This window comes from Gallus gallus, chromosome 14, assembly GCF_016699485.2.
Source record: "Gallus gallus isolate bGalGal1 chromosome 14, bGalGal1.mat.broiler.GRCg7b, whole genome shotgun sequence".
Lineage (NCBI taxonomy): Eukaryota > Metazoa > Chordata > Aves > Galliformes > Phasianidae > Gallus > Gallus gallus.
In genome coordinates this window covers 8023501-8043565 of record NC_052545.1, presented here as the reverse complement: position 1 = coordinate 8043565, position 20065 = coordinate 8023501, and the positions used below count along the sequence as shown (strand labels likewise).

Here is a 20065-nt window from a genome sequence, read left to right as displayed (position 1 = left end):
TGCAACAATCTCAGAGTCTGTACCTATCTCATACATTACATGATCAGGCCCTACCCTGAAGGGCTGACATCCAAAGGGAATACAGGCATAACTCCACATCAGCCCCTTCTGTCCCATCCACAGAGGAATAAAAGTTACTATTAAAAAATTACCTTAGCGCTTACCTATAAGCTGGATGGAAGTTCCCTTTGTTAGTGGGGAGGGTTCCAGCCCCACCATGCCCCTACCCCAGCCATGAAAGCACAGCCCTGGGGCACGCATCACCACGCATCCAACAGCAGTTGGCCCAGCCTCCTGCAGCCTCTATTCACTGTAGATGCAATGATGTTCAAAACCACAACCACGGCTGCAGCTTTAGCCACAGTTCCCAAAGCATGCCCTCAGCACATCACTGGCCCATACAGAGCTGAGCACACAGCATAGGGTGATGCAATACTCAAATACAGACAAAACCTAAAGCAAGTAGATGAGGTGATGACCCCACTTCCCATACATTACAGCATTTTGGAGTTAACAGGCAACACTACATCCAAAGTCAGTGTTCCACATGCCCAAGTGCCACACTCTCCATGTTTCCAGGTGTGCTCTGGGTCAGCTGGGAGCAAACAGAACAGGGCTGGCCATCCTCTGGCTGGTGCCACAGGTCTTCAAGTTTCTGACAACCATAAGCGGTCAAACCCTATAATAATTGGGCTCCATCCATCTATCCCCAAAACGCCACTGGCTCAACTTCAGAGCAGTTTTTGCTTTAAATCCCAAGACTTTAAGCCTAAGTATTCAGTATTTCATTTATTATTTACGTTATTCCAACTAAAGCCCACCTGGTTTTCTGAAGAAGACAGAAAAGAGAACACAACAATTTGCTTTTCAAATACATTGGCTCATCTGTGTCCAGGAAAGCAACAGAGATGCTCACAGTGGTGCCCACACGTCCAGCAATCCTTAAGAGAAAGCAGTCACTGAAAATTGGACACTCATCTCCTTCCAGAAGGTCAAGAACTCCTGAAGATCTGTTCTGCCAGCAGAGGACATGCCCTCACAAATACTGAACACATACCACAGGCCTCACCATCAGCTAATGCAAATTACTTCAGTGCTGAGCAAACCACGCAGACAACCTGAGCAATTCCACACGCAAAGCTGCAGTGCTGCTGAGCACACCCAGCCCGATCTGCCGAGCTGGCCTCGCCGCTGCAGGAATTTAAAACAGACATCAGCCATCAGCCAAGCCCCGCTCACACTCACAGCAGCAGATTTATGCAGTGTGCAGTGGCTGTATACAACACCGCTCCCATTGCAGCACACATCTGTACAACAACAACGAGCGCTCTCAAAGCGCTGTAGCCCGGTGCAATGACATATGTTAAATACAGCCACAAGTGAGCTGCGAGCAGAGAGCCATGAATAACCGTATTGATTGCAGTAAAGAAAACCTGAATGTGTTCAGAGTGGAGGCACCTTCTGATGAAATTCTTTCCATTTGGTAAAGACACAGACATTGCCTTACACCCATCCACACACCTAACAATAAAACAGAACTCCAGGTGGTCCTGCTGGGGGTGAACTACGGCCACAGCTTGCAGAGCTGAACAGCAGCCAGGCCTGGAGCTGACCTGGATTCTGCTCAGGGAATGGAGTTGGAAATCTTAACTTTAACTCTATATGGATTTTCTTGATAAAATTTCTCAAAGGTTTTCTATGCTTTGCATTTTTAAGGCATGACAAACCCTAACATGCAATTATTACACACGTACACCTTTTAGCAAGTACAGTATATGGGAGATATCTCTTAGCCAGTGCAACAGAATGAAAGGTGACAGTAGTGCCAGATGACAGTAAGGCAGTGCCTCCCCTGCCCTCCAGCCACTGAAGCCTTGCACGGAGCTCACACACCCACATGTGCCAGCTGTGCAGACAAGCACCACCTTCCAGCACACTGAGCATGGGCTCAGCACCCGTAGAACTCCTCGTGAGGGTCTCTGAATGCACCAGCCATAGTTTCATGCAAGAACTATTGTTTTCAAGAATTCAACTCTATTTGCCAACAACTGCCGGGAAACTTCCCCTAGAGAACACTGTGCCTCAAACGAGGGGTATGTGCAGCTCCTGGAAACAAGCACTTGGTGTGGAAGCTCTCCTCCCTGCTCTCCTGCAGGCTGTGCAACCACGTGCACACTCAGCTATTCTGTGCAGGCGTGTGAACCTTTGCACTTGGGTGCTGAAGGAAAGATCTATCCTTGATGTAAAAATCAATCACAGAGCAGGGTGACTTTCCAAGCTCCTGCAGGTTTGCTCCAAAGAAGCACTAATTCTTTTTGTAACTGTGAAAGAGCTGCACAAAGCATCTGCCCGAGGCGTTGTCTGAAGGCGCCCAATGTGAGCTCCCCATCTGAGAATGTTACGCAACAGCATTCAACAAAAATAATGCTTCCTTCCAGTTTTTCTTGGAATTGGTGTTCAAAACCACAGCACTTCCTAGACGTTGTTATCAGAGCTCCTAAATTTATTTTCCAAAGTAGGACGACTTCTGGTAAATCAATCAAAGCGGTAATAGAAAGTGTTTGACAAGTCAGTGAACAATCAGGAATTCAAAGGAAGAACAGCTCAGCATCAAAATGTCACACAGAAGTGACTTTATTTTCTCAGAATAACAGACCCATGAGACAGCTCCATCTGACAAGGCTCACCACTGCTGTCAGCACCCTTCCAGCAGCACGTGCTGCCCAGCACCTGGCCCTGCAACGCACACTTGGCCAGGCAATGTCTGCATGTAGCTGTGCTCAAGGAGCAGCACAGGTGACCCAACACACCTGGAACAGCCAGGAAACTGTGTGCGGAAGGACTTCTCTATAAACGTGGGCACAAGTACGATGAGACAGAGCTTTGAAGAGAATCTGGTAGAAGCTTCCAAAGATAAAACACACACCAGGAGCTGTCACACAACAGTGAAGTTCCCAGAAAGTCTTGTAGAAAACTTGTAAAACAAAAAAAAGTTTCCATAAAGAGAAAGCAGCTTCCGTATGATGAGAGCTTCCAGGAAAGCCTGGGATCAATTATGTTAAACTCAAAGAACAGGGAGTGCATTTTGCTCGATGGTTCAGACTCACACACCAGGAGAACAAAAAGGAAAAGGAAAAAGGAAAACCAACCTTTGAGATTTGCAGAACTCTACGGCTAAATATTTCTTTCATAACATGCTGAGCTCCCTCAAGTTAAACACAACCTTATGCACAAGCCTGCCTTCAAATCCAAAGCACATCCACAGCCAGGTTTGGGCTTGTTTATGTTGGTTTATTTCTGACACTGCCCACCATTACCATAACACAAAGGCCCCCAAATGCCTCTGCTGTCAGTGGGGCCTCTCTGTGCTAAACACAGCAACAGCATTCCTGCTTCAAAGAAAACTACCAAGATCTGCAGAGACAAAAGGCTGAGTGCAGAGTGCAGCACAGGCCCAGAGGGCAGTCAAGGCCACCAGAGAGGTCAGGATGAGTAAAACATAACAGCTCCTGTCCTCAGCACCCCACAGGATCCAGAGGTCTCCCAGCACAGCCTGATCCTTCTGCCAGCAACAAAACACAGTATCTTCTGAGCTCAGCAGGAGGTATGGGACGAGGCAATGAGGGCGGACACTTGCACGGCACAGGGCAACAGTCACCCGCATGCAGCCTCCCTCACATGGATGCAAAGCTCACTCCTCTGCAAGGAATCCACCACAAAGACCACCCATATGGAATCTCAGTGGAGTAAAGGTTCTGCAGAGGTTCACTTCACTCATGGGGCTGAGCCGCAGCTTCTAATGTGAACCTGAAATTATTGGCAGAACACCAAAATGTAAGGTATGCATTATTGATACTTCAGATCAAAAGATAATCCAAACTATGAATTAATTTGAAGTTAGAGAGAGACTGCCTTCACAAAGTATTAATTTCTCCATCTTCGGCACACCTGTCCTGCTGTATTATGAATACCAATCGATGCAGTACATAGCCTTACCCTGAGGTACAATGTTTCAAGTGATTGAGAAACCCATAAGGGACTGCACCAGCTGTAAGCTGGCAGCAAGAGCTGCAACATAGGGAATATATAGTGTGTCCAGTGGTAGTTCCTGAAAAATTGCCAGGTACCAAAGATAAACTAACAAGGACAGCACCTCGCTACGTCACCTGTGCCCATGTTGATCACAGGACCTCATCTGAGGCTTACACTGGGAAGGAAAAGATATAGAAATCGGCTAGAGACTGGTAGGTTCTCACAGACCCTCATCAGTGGAGGAGACCGCAAATAAGTAACAAACTATTACACCTCCATGCTGTCAAAAAGGTCACAGATTATCAACATTTCCTTCAGATAAGGACAGGCTACTTTCCAAGTCTTTTACTGTCCTTTCTGACCCAGCTACACAGAACTGGTGCCAAGGATGCACTTGGTCATGTTGCAATACAAAACAAGTTCAGCTGGTAGCTTCTGTTACAGTCGCCAGAAAGAATAGCTACAATGAGAGAAAAATGAATAGAAAGTAGCAGACCGCTTCTCATGCAGCCTAAGAGAATGTAAGCGTGTTTACTTAACCAAACAACAAAACAACAGAAGTCTTTGCACAGCTTTAACCTGAATCCCAAGGTGACAAAAGCTTTTGGATGCACTGCAGAATACATACATCTGTGTAAGGCTGGCTGGTTCCAATGCAAATGTGGCATAGGGAAAGCTTATTTATTCTAGATGTATTTACTTATGGCATATTTGGGACAAGCGTCTTTCATAGGCGGGGATGGGAAAAAATAACCAAGTGTTTCACAATGACAGCAGAGCCCTAACCATTAGCTCAGCGTGTCCTTTTATCTGCCATTGTATACACGTCGCATCATGCCATGCTGCTTCATGTAAGAGCAGAATCTGTAATGCCTCTCTGGCAACGTGCATCAGAACTGACCTTCACTTTGAGTACAACACGTTAAAGGAAGCACCAACCCACAGCTCAGACAGCAAATGTCAAAGCGGTGCAAGGCAGCGGATGATGTGACTGCAGCACACCATCACTGACCATCACTGACCTGTGGGTCCCACAGCCGGGCCAGCAGTTTCCAACACAGAAGATAAACATTGGAGCAAATGCTAAGGCGTAAGCTGAAAGCTCCTCTGGTCTAAGAGGGGATTCTGCCACCCAGTTCCTAAGAGTAATCACACCGGACACTTCACAGGACAGTGAAACCCCTGAAGTTAATTCAGCTCTCAGTGGCATCGAGAAGGTTGAAAAGGTGTTACAGTTAATACTGTATACTGGCTATACAATTAACAACAGCCGATTCAAGAACAGTTTGGAGCTTTCCCATTACACACCCTGTGCTGTACCAGCCCTGCAGGACACAAACCACAGTGCTCTTTGAGAAGATGCACACCCAAACAAAGCAGAAATCTATTTTTTTTACCATTCTACTTATAAAATATAACAAACGCTCTATGCTATGTTTCCATGAGCTCTTTTAACATCCATATAGATAACTATCAGCCTTCTCCTGTTGCCGCTACTGAAGAGCAACACAGAAAGATGTTTCTCATAAAGCAGCTGCTACCATAAAGAACATACACATAGCCAAGAAGTAATTTCCAGGGAAATGGGAAAACAAAAGTGTGTATTTTACCCTGCTACTTTTCAGAGAGTTCACTCAGACTTTTTATGGCCTCAGAAGTATGCTCATCCCTTCCAATCTGGCTTCCTGATTGAATAAGAGAATAAAAACTCAACGGCCATTTCCTAAAGTGTATTATTTAGGACCCCAGGACTTAAGACAGCCACTTCCATACATTTTCCTCCAGCCTTCGTTATTATCCAATGTAATTTTTGCAACTGATCAAAAAAGATCTGCACCCCCATTATTCACATGTACATTCCTGCTTCCCACGGCTTCAAGCAGACTTCAAGGTGCTTTCTACTTCAGGATACAAACCCACCTCAGAGCAGAAAGCTGTGACAAACTGCCCTGCACTGTTTGCTCTTTCACCCCATCCCTTGCTCCAGTGTGGGCCTCTGAGTGGATCTGTGCTGCCTTTCTGCCTTATTTATTCTTATGTATGGATCTGTGCTGCCTTTCTGTGAAAATGCCATCAATGCAAAATAGAATGCAAACAAGGAGTCACACAGTACAACCCAGCCCAAGTATGTAAAGGCATTATGGACTGCTCACAAAATAATCCCACAGCTGTCATCCAGAGAGAAAACCTCAGCAACATGTCAGATAGAGACGAAAGAAGTGACATTTTTACTTAGATTTGATGTAAAGAAGCAAGCAAAGTTCATCTCACATTTAACACTAGTTTGAAAGGGCATCTGAAGAGCATGATTAAAAACTTCTTTGAGGAATAACAAACAGAATCATAGAGTCACAGATCTCTAAGATCACTAAATCCACCCAAGGTACCAAGCTGGGTCACAGAAGCCACAGAGCATTACTGCATGTGGGACCACAGCACTCCCATAGGGACCTGGTATGAAATAAACTGCAACTTAACCTCACACCTCCACTTATTTTGTCATCGCTTTCCCATATCAACAAGTCCTTACTCACATCACCCAAAACCTACAAGGACTGTGGGTTCACATAAGGGGGGAGGTACTGCCAAGGTCTCTGGTGGCACAAACAGAAGCTGTATGCCAGAAACACGCAGCCAGAGGTGATGTGCTATGCACCAGTTACAGAGACACTCAGAATATGCAGAAAGTGCACAACGTGTATTTCTACAACCACTTGCTTTTTCTACTGATCAAAGCCAGTCTCTCTCTGCAAAGAGGGAACCAAACTGCGTTGCTCAAACACTCAGAACAAGGAACGTTCTCTGCTCTGAAAAGGGAGGAACAGAAGCAGAGATGCACATCAGTGAGAATAAAGGATTAAAGGGAAAGCAGGACAACCTCATCCTTGGAAAGCAAAAAGGTGCCAGCAGCGAGGGATCGCAGCTTTGGGTGAGAGAACATGTCTCCAGGCAGAGGAGGAGCCTGAGCAGAAAGCTGATCTGTACTCAGGGATGTGCTGCCCCACAGCATCGGGCACACCGGGTGGCACCGGGCAGCTGCAGCACCGGCTGCCAGCATTTGTGGTACACATCCAGCAGTGCTCAGCAGCACTGTCCAATTGCTCACACATGTGGGCCCTGAGGAGCAGCCATGCCACAGTGCTGAGCATTTCCATGTGTTGCTCCCTCAGGCAGCAGAAGAGCCGTAGCAGCGAGCTCAGCCTGACATGGGGATCGGGGGGAGGTTTTTGGCAAGAAGCGAGAGAATAGGGTGAGAAAATAAAGGAGAGTAAGGAGTTAAGAAAGCAGTGATACACATCAGCTGCTCTGAGACGGTGACATCCCATGTTCCACAAGCCAGGTGACTGAAGTTGTCTTTTAACAGAAACGCCTACTTCCAAAAATCCTTGAAATACATACTAAAATAATTACTATTACATAAATCCTCGTGCACAAATGCCAAGAAAAGAGCTTTCTTTAAACAATAGCAAATTCAGCACTGACAGGAAGAGGACAAGCAGACCGATTTCCCAAGCTGGCTGTGCAGCCTGACCACACACTGCTGTACATACATGCATTCCCAGCTGCTCGGGGGCTGGGTACCTCGGAAGCACCCATCCCTGGGGTACAGCACCACTGCACCTCGGGTGCACTGCAGAACTGGTCAGGATTCTGGTCTCACTGTGTCAGCCAAGCAGCTGCTCCACAGGACAGGTGAACAGCCACCGCACACCCAGTGCGTGTCCCTGGAGCCAGGCACAACCTCAGCACCACAGCATCCTCGCCAACTTACACCTGTGGGAAGCAGCTTGTGGCAATTCCTTAAATGGTTATTGAACTGTGAACACACAGAGTATTCTTCAGCAAGCCTATTCAACCCTGCAGGAAGTTTTCTTGAGCAATGCCCACACTGTCCGGTCCCCAGCCCTGCGCATACATACACCAACCTGAGGCTGACCAATGCCTTTATGGTGTACTGCCAGCAAGGAAACATCTGTGTTTGTTTTGTTTATTCAGCTAGCTTTAGAAGATTAGGGACAGAGGAACAGTTTCTTCTCAAGGACTCAGCAACCACAATTCAGCTGCTATGATGGCCCAAGATTTTGGTTTTTTCCCCCCTGAAAAAGATGTTAAGGGATGTTAAGGGAAGGTCACTCCTGACCAACCAGATGGCCTTCTACAATGGAGTGATGGCATTAGTGAACAAAGGGAAGAGAAATGCTGTCATCTGCCTGGACTTGTGCAAGGCCTTTAACGTGGTCCCACACCATAACCATGTCTCTAAATTGGAGAGAGACAGATATGAAGGGTAGACTATACAGTGGATAAGGAATTGGCTGCAAAGTCACAGCCAGATGGTTGTTGTCAACAGCTCCCTGTCCAGGTGACAAGCAGCATCCCCTAGCCTTAAGTTGTGCCCGGGTGAGTTTATGCTGGATTGGGAAAAACTTCTTTACTGAAAGGGCTGTTAAGCACTGGAATGGGCTCCCCAGGGAGGTGGTTGAGTCACCATCCCTGGATGTGTTTAAAAACCATTTGCATGTGGTGCTCAGAGACATGATTTAGCAGAGGGCTGTTAGAGATAGGGTACTATGGGTAGGTTGTGGTTGGACTTGATGATCTTTAAAGTCTTTTCCAACCTGAGCAATTCTATGATTCTAATTCTAACTTGAAGACAAAGCAGGCATGCTGAACACACCAGAAACCTCACCCACCCCATGAAAGCTGACCCAATTAAGTCCACAAGTAAACCTTTACAGAAATATACTACTTCCTAAAAGAGGGCTGAAAGTACTATAGCTGAAGCATAATGCAGTACAGATAGATGCAACACACCTTCCATCAAAATAATGCTTCCTTGCATCAAGCATAACACACACCTGAATGCCTTCCTCCTACATGAGCACCTTCAGTAATTCTGCACCATGTGAAATCATTAACATAGCATGATTTGAAAGAGAACCAACGAGGCCAGGAGGATACTAAAGGCCTTCAGGAAAAATCCCAAATTATAAGTTTCAGCACTCCTAAAACCACTAAAAACAGAAAGTGACTGTCAAGGAATCCCACTGCAGCCAGGAGGAACCCAGCCAGGCCGGTCTCCTGCCCTCAGCTTCTGTGCAGAGCAGGAAGACATGGAAAGCTGAAAGAATTTTATGCAGTATTTTGATTCAAACTTATTGCCTAATACAACAAATCACATCAGACTGATAGTAGTTTTAGGCTTTACAGAACCAGTATTTATAAAACCCACATAAAGAAGAGTTTCTACCAAATAAATGGTATATATATTACAGAGCACTTTAGGACAACTGAAACACCTTTATTTTAAAATCCATTTGAGTCCAACAACTTAAATTAATATATAGAACCTACATAAACTAACGTGATTGCATTCACGTGACTCTTGCATTATTTCACATCCCGTCTGCAGCTCCCAGCAAGGATGCAGACCCACAGCTCAGACCCAGTGCTCAGTTTCCCAAGCTCATACAGACCTGTCTCCCACAAGAGTACACAGAAAAAGCTGAAATTCAGTTGGGAAAGGTGCCTCCAAGACAGTCCTGCACAACAGCCTCTCACTCATCATGCTTATACAGGATAATGATCCAGGTTCAACCAACATTACACTAAGTGAAGAGTTTCCAAAAGTAACATTGATTAGAAGGGCTCAATCCCGATCAGGTGATGACTTGGCAGGCCCTAGGATCATTTCATTTGGATACTGCAAAGTGAAACACTGCAAGAGAATTGTCAGCCTGAAGAACCCAGCCCATCAGCCAGACAACTCTCGCTGCTATCAGTTGGCACGGAGACCAAAGGAGGGAACACAGCACACGGGCACACATCTCTGCTCACAAAGAAGTAGCAGTGTCGGGACTCAAATGCATTCTGCCCTACTAAATAGTGAAAAAAGTAAAATAAAATAACCAACAACTTTACTAATGAGATTTTTCAAACTACTGTAGCACCTCTACTATCCCAGCCACAACAACAGGTCCAAACATGTGGGGATACACAGATGCTGCAGAAGTTGTATTTTCAACAAACAGGAAGCAGTCAGAGCAGGCAGCCACAAGCCAGGATGCAAACAGCTCACGGACAGCAGCAAGCAGGGAAAATGCACACCCACAAACTCATTCCACAGAAGACAAACACTGTTCCATAACGAAGCTCCAGATTACCAAGTAGCAAACAGAGACCTGCTGTGCTTCATTTTCCAATGCTGTGAATCCAGCTCTGAAGGAACTGTGCCACCAGCAGCACCGGGCTGAGCCACGATGGCTCCAGCAGCACACGAACTGCTCCGGCTGCAGGGGGAAGTACACAACACCAGGCTAAAAATAGCAACACGAGATAGAAGCTTGCTAACGAACAAAACAACACCTTGCTCCTTGGCTGCAGATGGCTTCCAACCACCAAACAAGTTTGTTCAGGTGGCAGAGTTCAGATCAAAGTCTGCAGAGGTCTCATAATTCAACTAGAAACAAAACCCAAAAGTTAATTAAAACCAGGACAGCATGAAATTTGAAGGCTTACTCTCACTTACCCAAGTGTCACACCCTCTGCAAACTGAAAGCACCTCTGGCACTGCATGTGGCCACTGAACACTCACTGCAGAACTGGAGACGCTTGGAAGCAGCCCAAGTCCCCACCAGCTGCAGAGGTGCCCACGCTGCCCCAACACGGGCTGCTGAAGAACCAGCCGACCTGCCAGGCCTCAGCTTCCCTCTGCCTGCAGGCACTCACAAAGAAGTGCATGATGTGAGAACTGCTTCGCATCACCCACAGCTAAGAAGTGAGAAGCCCGAGGGACTCCAACTGCAAAATGAGGTATCCTCATGGTAACAACCGGCCAGCATGAGACAGTTTGTAGTCTGACAGATCAGTGATGGCACTGAAATGGACAAAAAAGAACTGCGGGGGGAAAGTCTAAGGCTGGATTTTTAAGTATGCACATCGCACTTCTGTGGGGGTCAAACACCCATCGAGCACTTCTTGTCTTCATACAGCCAGATATGTAAGCAAGCCCTTATTTTTCACATGAAATACACTTGGGTCAAATTCTGCTGAATATGTGCAAAAGGCCACAGACCCCACAGCACGCCCAGATGCAGACATTCTGCAGCTCCACACAAGCACCAGGAAACAAGCAACACCGCCTGCTTCTCTTCAGCATCCAGGGACACAAAAACCAGCTTGAAAAGAAACCAAAGAGAAAAATGCCATACCTTGCAACTGTGGGGGAGCTTGAGGGCAGGAGATCTCTGTTTACAACCTGGAAAATGAGCAGATCTGAAACTGCCTTTTACTAATAAGTACTCGTTAATCACTTGTGGTCCCTCAGCACAGGGGGTCAGGCAGTAGCAGCCCAGTTAGTGTAAATGCTAATGCTGAACTGGATTAGAGAGGCACAGTGCAGTGCCACCATGGCTGTGCTGCCACCAGCACAGACCCCTCCAAGCAGCAGCAATATTACCAGGGCCTTACCCAGGCTCACTGGGACCAGAGCCATAATCTTGTTGCAAAGCTGCAGGCGCAACAAAGCACGCTGTGCTAACAGCAGAAAGCCACAGTCAGAGCTTACTGCAGCATTCTATCAGGGTGATGTTGCGATCAAGGCAGGTTATGGCGCTTCACGTCCCCGTTACCAGCAGTCAGGCAGGGGATGAGGATCAGCGCTGCAGCACAGCCCACACCCCAGCATCCTCAGCCACGTGCTCCAAACCCAACGGGCAGGATCCAAATACACACAGCAAGTATTTCCCAGCCCTGCTCCCCTCACCCCCCACTCAGCTGCTCAGTCTGAGAGCCAGCTACAGTTATAATTATCGTCATAATTATTATTTTAATAGGAACCAATGACTTATCAAAATATTGCGCTGAAGGCTGGCACGTTGTCTCCTGTAAGGCTGCCAAGGAGGAACAAGTGAGCTCCTTGCCGATGCACGGCTCCACGCACGCCCCGAGCACACCGCACCTCCGAGTTTCTATTTCTGCAGCGAGTGACTAAACTCAGTCCCAGGGAATGCCAACATGCAAGCAATTTGAGGCACAGCCGCTGCGCAAAGTATTATTACTGCCCTGCTGTACACACTAACAGCTTTGTTTACTACGCTGACTCCTCTTCAGCTTGTTTGCTCGGGCTCCAGGTACCGCAGGCCGAGCTGTTGAACCTGGGTGCCCTCGGGTACGGACTGCAGCACCAGCGTCAGCTTCCACAGAAAGTTCTGAGCATGAACAAGCCTGTGGGCATCCGAGTCAATGTAATCAGGGGCTTACATACAGACCACCTCCACATACCCAGATCTGGCCCTCTACAGGCAATAAGCTGCTGTTTTCCATAAGTGGCATCACCACCAGCCTATCCACGCTTGCTAGAGGGCTCAAGATGACTGATGCAGCTCCCTACTAGCACCCCACTCCCACACAGAGGTTTGGTTTAAATGACCCTAATTAGCAGACAGCCACTCAGCTAGTTAGGGATCCCAGTATGCTACCCCGGCTGAGGGTAAAACCCCCCGGGTACAAAGCTGGCCAACACCCAGCAGTCAAAGGCTCCCCACGCCGTGCAGGCAGCCGTCTCCCATTGAGCCCCAGGACACCACAAGAGGAGCGTCCGTGCATCTCTGGCATGCGGCTGCTCATTCTGCAGGAACTAAAAGCTTGCCAGGGAAATGTCATTTTTCAGGTTTGTCTGTTCATTTCTCAAGTAAGGGTCAATGAGCTGGATATAATTTCAGGGAACTTGCTTCACTGTAGTCAATACAGTCATGACCTTCACTGCTTCTTCTTTTAAAATAACACGTTTTAACTGAACCATGTGTCCTCCTCAATCAAAGTGTGCAATTACAAAGAACAAAGCTAACTACAAACAGGCCGGGCTTTAAGAGCAAAACCAAAGACCATTCAGAAATTCAGAGAGCATGAAATTCAGAACTCAGCATTAAGAAAAGTCAGTGAATGCCATCAACTGTAAGAAAAATGCTCAGACAGCATCAACATAGCTGAACCAAAAAGTACATCTGAAGGACACGCGAAGGCTGCGGCATGAAGGAAAAATGAGTGCCCATGACTCATCCAACCAAATCCAAGTTAAATTGAACTTCGCAGTCTCATTTGGCTTTGTAGAATTGTTTTAAATAAACACGCCACTTACTAATGCTCTCTAATAATATAAGTGAGCAGCAGCGGGGGCAGCTGCGTGAGAACAAAATACATGGGAAGCATCTGAGAGCCGACCACGCTTCAGTACGAAAGCTTCCTCAGCTAGCTCTTTTTCAATAGTGAACCGATAGTAATGGTGAAGTTTAATTTCCTTGTCACAAACAACAACAAAAATTGGCCCTTGCAGGAATTCCCTTATCTTCAGAAATAAGGAGTCACACTACTTAGGCATACAGCCCACCTGGTACCTGGCACAAAGCATGAGCTCAGCAATGTCACACCATGCAGAAGTTCAGGCAGCACCACTTGCTGCTCATACATCCACCAGGTTACAAAGCCTGGTCTCTTACCTCCTAGACCACGTCTAACCTGAGGAAAGCCTTCGGCCCTCTGCCTGATCCCTCTCACTGAGGAGAGGCTCACAGCACTCAGACATCCCCGAGGCAGCGACACAATTTTTGCTTCCAAGTGAAGTCTGGAAGTCTCCTTCACCCGCAGTGGCACAGCTGGGCAGCCCATTTATAACAGCAGCCTCCTGCTGATTTCATTCCCAATTCATCCCCACTGATCAACCCTTCGACTCATCCCAACCTCATGCTGTGTAACACCAATCACAGAGCTATTCCAGGCAGTCTGTGGAAGCCCTGTGCTGAGCAGGTAGGTGATGGCAGCACCACAACAGTGACACTTGTGACTCATTTGGATGCTATCAGCTCTACCTGCCGTCCAGCCTGCAAGCTCCTCCAGGCAGGGACCCTTCCTTACATAGGTCTGTAAAAATTCTCGTGCCCAGATGGTGCCATGCAAACAAATAATGATTATATTTCCATGTAGGCCATTATTGTGCCTAATGTAAATTACTTTCACTGATCCAAGAGGAAATCATTTTCTCATTTTGAAATGAAAAGAAAGAGTAAAAATAATGATTACTTGTTTGACGCTATTATTATAATGATAATTACATTTGTGGGTCCAGAATCCTCAGCTGGTGTGCTGAGTTCAGTGGAGCCACAGCAACCAATGGCAGCTGGCAAGCTGGGCCCAGCCTTAGCTGAGCACCTCCAACTATTTCACAAGATCTGATTACTTCAGCCCACAACACTTCTGTCAAAAATGGGAAGTTCACCAAACTCATTCTGCAGACTGGGGAGCAGAGCAGCAGATCCGGGGTTGGGAAGGATGGACCCCTGCAAGGCACAGCAGGTCTCCAGGCAGAACTGCCATGGTCTCCCCAGCTCATTTGCAGAGATTCAGTTCTGGAGAAAACTCGATTGCCTTCTGGAGGCACTCAGCTCTCTCCATTCATTAGCAGCCTGGTGTTTGCAAGCTTCAGCCCAAGCCTAAGTGCTCAGAATGGGACAGCTGTGATCACTGGCACCAAACATGGAAGGGATAAAGGCAGAGCTTGCCATTGCTCAGCTTCTCTGAAGGAAAAAAGTACAATTAACAGACCAGAGAGGATCCAGTTATCTGGATGCTCAAGAACTAGAAACCCCAAAAGGAGAGGCTGCTTTTAGATCCATGGCTCGCTTTGCTGCAGACATCCAGAGGCCAGGGGAACGCATCCAGGACTCCAACTTCACCCTCTGCTCCTACACAGAGCCCTCCCAGCCATCCCATGTGTTGGCACTGCAGCCCCAAAGGCACACAGTTACTGAAAGCCATGAGGGAGGACCACAGTTCCCAAGTCTAAGAATCAGACTACAACACTTGAGAACACAACTACTCATCATGAGCTGTGCTACCACACACCCAGAGCTGGCACGGTGACAGCTCCAAGAGCGAGTCTTATATCCAAAACACACTTCAGACACATTACTTCCAACGAAAAGGCTGGAGTGGGAAAGAGCACACAGCACTCAGGCCCCAGTTTTCCCCAGTGTCTCTCCAGCAGTCAGAACACAGCTCCCTGTTCTGCTCCTGCTTTCTTTTTTTCACCCACCCCCTGCGGAAAAGCTCTCATTGATTCCAGTGATGTCCCAAACCTAATCTCACCACTGTAAAGAAAAATCAGGAAGTACTTGATTAAAGTTAATCCTTGAGGTTACATAATTTGACTGCCCTTGTAAACTAAGCCGACTTCTTGCTTTCACTGTACTCCTGCCTCTCCAGCAGACACCGATAAGATGCTGTATCACTCATCGTGGACTTCCAATACATGTGGAAAAATACAGCAGAGAGATGCAGCAGTAACAGAGAGCAACAGTTGGTCTTCCCTCGCTAAGAAAAATGAGAAATAATATGCTTCTAATTTAAAGGAAACACCTGCACAAACCCATCATACAGTAAAAAACACACAACAAGAAAGCACCCCAGCGGCCTGGCAGAGACTTCAGATGGCACAGCCAATTAACACAGATCCGCTCCATACACCTTCCCACATCCCACAGAAAGATCCTTAACGAGGTAACTGCTGCAGGAGTCCGTCAGCCTGAGCCAGTTCCAGTGCTCTTCTTAAATAATGCATATATTAGTTCTGTTACGGAAAAGATTTGTTTGTTTTATTAACACATGCCTTGCTAAGTGCTAAGACTTCGCAGAAATCATTATACAGCTCCAGATGTATCACATCCCCCTTCCCATTACAAAATAATTAGCAGTCTCCATTCTCCTTTTCCATTGTTAACAGTTGTACTGCTCCATGATTAAGGTCCCATTAACAAGCAGAAGGTACTTAACAGCTAACTCAGTACTTCTCCTTAGAAATGGATCATTTTTAGCCACCTCACAGCTCAATGCCATACATTTTGCTCTCAAACTCAGGCCGTTAGCTCAGCTGCTCCGCTGACACCCACAGGCATACAGAAAGCAGGCAGGGCATGGCTCACTCTGTCCTGGGGGTGAACACTAACGGAGCTCCCTCGCACCTTCCCCGCAATCAGAGCTGGAATGAGTGAGGCCACCTGTCTGCATTAACAAGGGGAAGATGAAGAGACAGGTATCACCTGTGTTATAACATGTGGAACCTATTCACTGATTGAAGCAGAAAGATTAAGTTAGAGGTGAAATAACAGGCTTGTTTTTTTCCCCCCCCTTGAAAACTTTGCTTCTCAGAAGCTGCACACCCAGGTGCAACATGGAACCCACCTGCATGCAAAGCTCCAATTTATTTCTGCAGAGCAGTGCTGCTAACCGAGCTGCTGAGTCCTTACAGGCAGCATTGCAGCAACCCGAGGCTCCTGGTGTTCTTAACCCAGTGATGCCACACAGCATGTAGGCAAACCAGGGGGAAAACAAGAGATAAAACCTGCGTGAGCTTATTCCCCTGACCCACAGGGCAGCACAAACCCAGCCTAACGCTCCACATTTCTATGTGAAGCAGAAACTCCACATGGCCCCTGCAAAAAGGAAAACAAAGGGGAGAGGCATCAGTGATCCTCAGGTCGGTTCTCTACAGCTTAACTTCTGCTCAGGGTTAGACAACCTTCATCCCCCCCACACAAACTCCCTCAGCACTGGTACTCTGTTTGCAGACAGGTGGTAACACAGTGGGGCTGAGTGGCACCAGGAGGTGGGACACAGCCTTGCCACTGCCTGCAGTGAGGGATGTGCAGCTACAGCTGGGGGAGTGCAGCACACGGCCACGGGCACTCTGAGCCTGCTGTCACCTCCCTCCGTCACCAGCAGCCCTGCAGCAGGGATGTGCATTCCTTCCAGTGCACAGCACCCACCGACAGCCACTTCCAGCACCCCGAGCAGACAGCATGAACAGAGCCCAACGAAGCAGCGAGCTGCTGCTGAATCCTCACTTGCTTTTACTGCTGGAGTGCTACAGAACACACAAAGCTCCTGCAAAAGCTGCCCAACTGCTGTGAAAATCACACATGGTGGCAAGCACCTGCTAAAGTCACTGCTACTGATACAATTCATACTTCCTTAAAGATATCTATCACCTGATTTAATTAAATACAGAACAACTGCAGGAAACTGCCTATGAGTACTGAAAGCCCCAGATGCAGCCGGCCTGGAGATCCGGCCCCGGGAACGTTTTCAGTTACAGAATAGCTCCTTTCTAAATCATTTCTTCCTGCCAACTTGGCAACCCATGTTCAATCAGACTCTGGCACCTTTAAAAAAAACACACAGTATGGTGTTATTCCATGTTTCAAATGAGATGGCTCGCTAGATGGATCAGATAGCAATTAACAAAAACATCTGAATACCTCTTAAACATTTGCACCAAAGAATTGCATTTCCTTTCCCACAGACACAAATGACCAAATCCTCGCGCTGCTCTCTGATGTCTGACTCAAAAGGGTAAGGCACGTACCACAGTTTTAGTCTTCAACGTAGATTGGAAACAGAAAAATCAAAATAAAAAACACTGTAACCTCATAGGGCAACTTTCAGACAGAAGGTGAGAAAAGCAATAATGAGAAATCTTTAAAAACAACACACTTGGGATGGGCTCTGGGCCCATCAACATCGGGGTGTAACGGCAGTGCCGTGCTCACACAGCCTGCACCTCCTGGTGCAAAGCAATCTGACATCAACTGTGCAAAACTTGGGCTGAAAAGGAGAGCAACTTTGCACAGGCACCACATAAATTAGATTTTAACATGGGAACAAAGCACCAGGAAGAAAAAGACATCTTTCATACTGATTCTGTCTCGTGTAATTCCATTAAACAGTTTCCGTGTGAACTGAGCCTGAAACCAAAAGTGGGCCTGCCAGGGAGACAGCACACACAGGGCTGGGTATGTGCGTGTGTGCAACGAGCAGTGCAGAGCCGGACCTGGGAGCGCTGGGAGCTGCACAGCACTGGGGCAGCACTGCACAAACTGTCCCGTGAGCCTGACCAAGCAGCTCTAAGGACGGAGCCACATCCCTGCTTGCAGGTGAAGCAGAGCCACAAGTGCCACGAGGTTGTCTTAAAAAAAAAAAAAAAGCATCATCCCCTCTCAGCACAGCATTCACCTACAGCACAGCTCTTACGGGGCACTGCCAGCTGCAGGATGCTGTGCTGCAGTCCCATCACTTACAGAGGGAACCAGGGGAGAACTGGTACGCTTTTTAGTATAAGCCTTCCGCCAGGAACCCCAGTGCTCCATCTTTAGGTCTCCACTCAAATCTGTGTGCACGCAGCAGTGAGTCACAGCTCCCAGATCCAAGTGCCCAGAGCCCTCCATCCACACAGCCCCAGCACTGGAAGCGCCTCTCAGCAGCTCAGCCCTGCACCGGGTGCCCATCTCAGCACACCAGGCTGGGATGTCTGCAAGTCAGCTGTGAGCGGTGCCCTCCCGATGGCCACCCAGAGCCCACGGAGCAGGAGGGCTCCTGAGGCGAGGAGCAGGGCTGGAGCCGGCCCTGCATGGAGCCCTGCAGCAGTACGGTCCTCATCGGCCCGCACAGAGAGACCCAGAAGGGAAAGTTCCGGGCAAACGAGGGGCAGATGAGACGATGAAGGACAGGACCGGGAGAGACAGATGGCAGGGCTGGAGGAAAAACCGGAGTTCCAATAGTTACACTTCCCAAAGCGGTACGTACCAACATACGGCAACGCACAGAGACGAGCGACGACCCGGGCAGGGCTCCGAGCAGTCACACCTGGCACACGAGGACCGCACGGCGCTGCCTTCCAGGAGCGGTCCCCGCGCCCCTTCCCGCCCAGCACCGACCCGCAGCTGCTTTCCCTCACGCGACGCGAACAGAAATCCCGGAACAGACAAAGCGGCGCGCGATCCTAACGGACAGCGCACAACTTCGCGTCTCGAAGCCCGCAGCCCGCAGCACGAGCACGGCGCGAGCGGCACAGGCGGCGCTCCGCTGCTCCGCCGGAACGCTCCGAAACGCGGTGGGAATCGGACGCTGCGCGGCCCCAGCGGGCCCGGTTTGCAAAATGAAAAACAGGCGGGGAAAAAGAACGCGTTCAGGAACCCTACGCGTTCGATGGGCAACGGCATCGTTACATTAAATCGCGTTGCCCGTAACCTACCGGGCCGGGCGGAGCCGGGCGAGAGGGAGCGGCTCCCGCGCGGTTTCAGGTGAAAAAAGCAAACGGGTGCACGAAGAGAGCCCTCGGCACGCGGCGAGCGGGCGGCCCCGAGGCGAAGTTCGGCAGCTCCGCGCCCGCGGTCACCGACGCTCGGAGGGCTCCGCGGGGAGCGCCGCCCGGCACCGCCCCGCACCCCGACCGCGGCCCCGCGGAGCTCCCGCACGTACCATCGCCTTCCCGTGCACGGCGCCGGCCCCGCGGCGGTGCGGCTGCGCGCGGTGTTCGCTGCCGGCGGCGGTGCCGCCGCGGTCCCGCTTCTCGCGGCCGGAGGCGCCGCGCTGCTCCTCTCCGGCGTCGAGGGAGGTGAAATTCCAGACGAGGAGGGTCTGCAGCAGCAGCACGGTGAGCGCCGCCACCAGCGCCGAACGGGAGCGTCTCGCCAGCCGCCGGGCGCACGGAGCCGCCACCATCTTCGCCGCCGCCGCGCTGCCGAGAGCCGCCGCATCCGCCGCGGCGCGGAGTTTTCAGCCGGGCAGAGCCAGACGTCAGCAGCGGGAGGAGGGCGGGGGGGTGGGGAGGCGGAGGTGTGCGCGGCGCGTGGCGGCGCGGTGCCGGAGAAGCCGGCGGGAGGGGAGGGGGCGGCGGCGGCGGCGGGCGCCGTGTCGGCCCGAGGCCGGGCGAGCCCCGAGCGGGGTGGGGACGGAGGAGGAAGAGGAAGGAGAGGGGTGGGCTGCGGCCGGGGGAGGGGCGCGGCGGGGGCTGCCGGCGGCGGGCGAGCCCCGGCCCCGCGAGAGGGGAAGGGGCCGCCGCGGGGCGGGGCGGGACGGGGTGAGGCGGCTCCGCGCCTCGCGGCGAGCGGGGGAGGGGCGCGGGGTCCGCGCGGGTGGCGACTGCCACCTTCCGAGGGAGGGTAGCGGCGGCGGCACCTGGCGGGGCGGAACGGGCCGGGAG

General features: G+C 49.6%; 1 protein-coding gene across 2 annotated transcripts in view; it reads right to left on the bottom strand.

Annotated features, from left to right (window-relative positions):
- XYLT1 (xylosyltransferase 1) overlaps positions 1-19615 on the bottom strand; it is a 146320-nt gene extending 126705 nt beyond the window's left edge. For both annotated transcript variants that reach the window (XM_015294533.4, XM_015294534.4), the window contains exon 1: positions 19342-19615. In XM_015294533.4, the coding sequence (XP_015150019.2) occupies positions 19342-19584 (243 nt within the window). In that variant the 5' untranslated portion in view covers positions 19585-19615. The remainder of the gene's footprint in view (positions 1-19341) is intronic.
- Between the last annotated feature and the right edge of the window lie 450 nt (positions 19616-20065).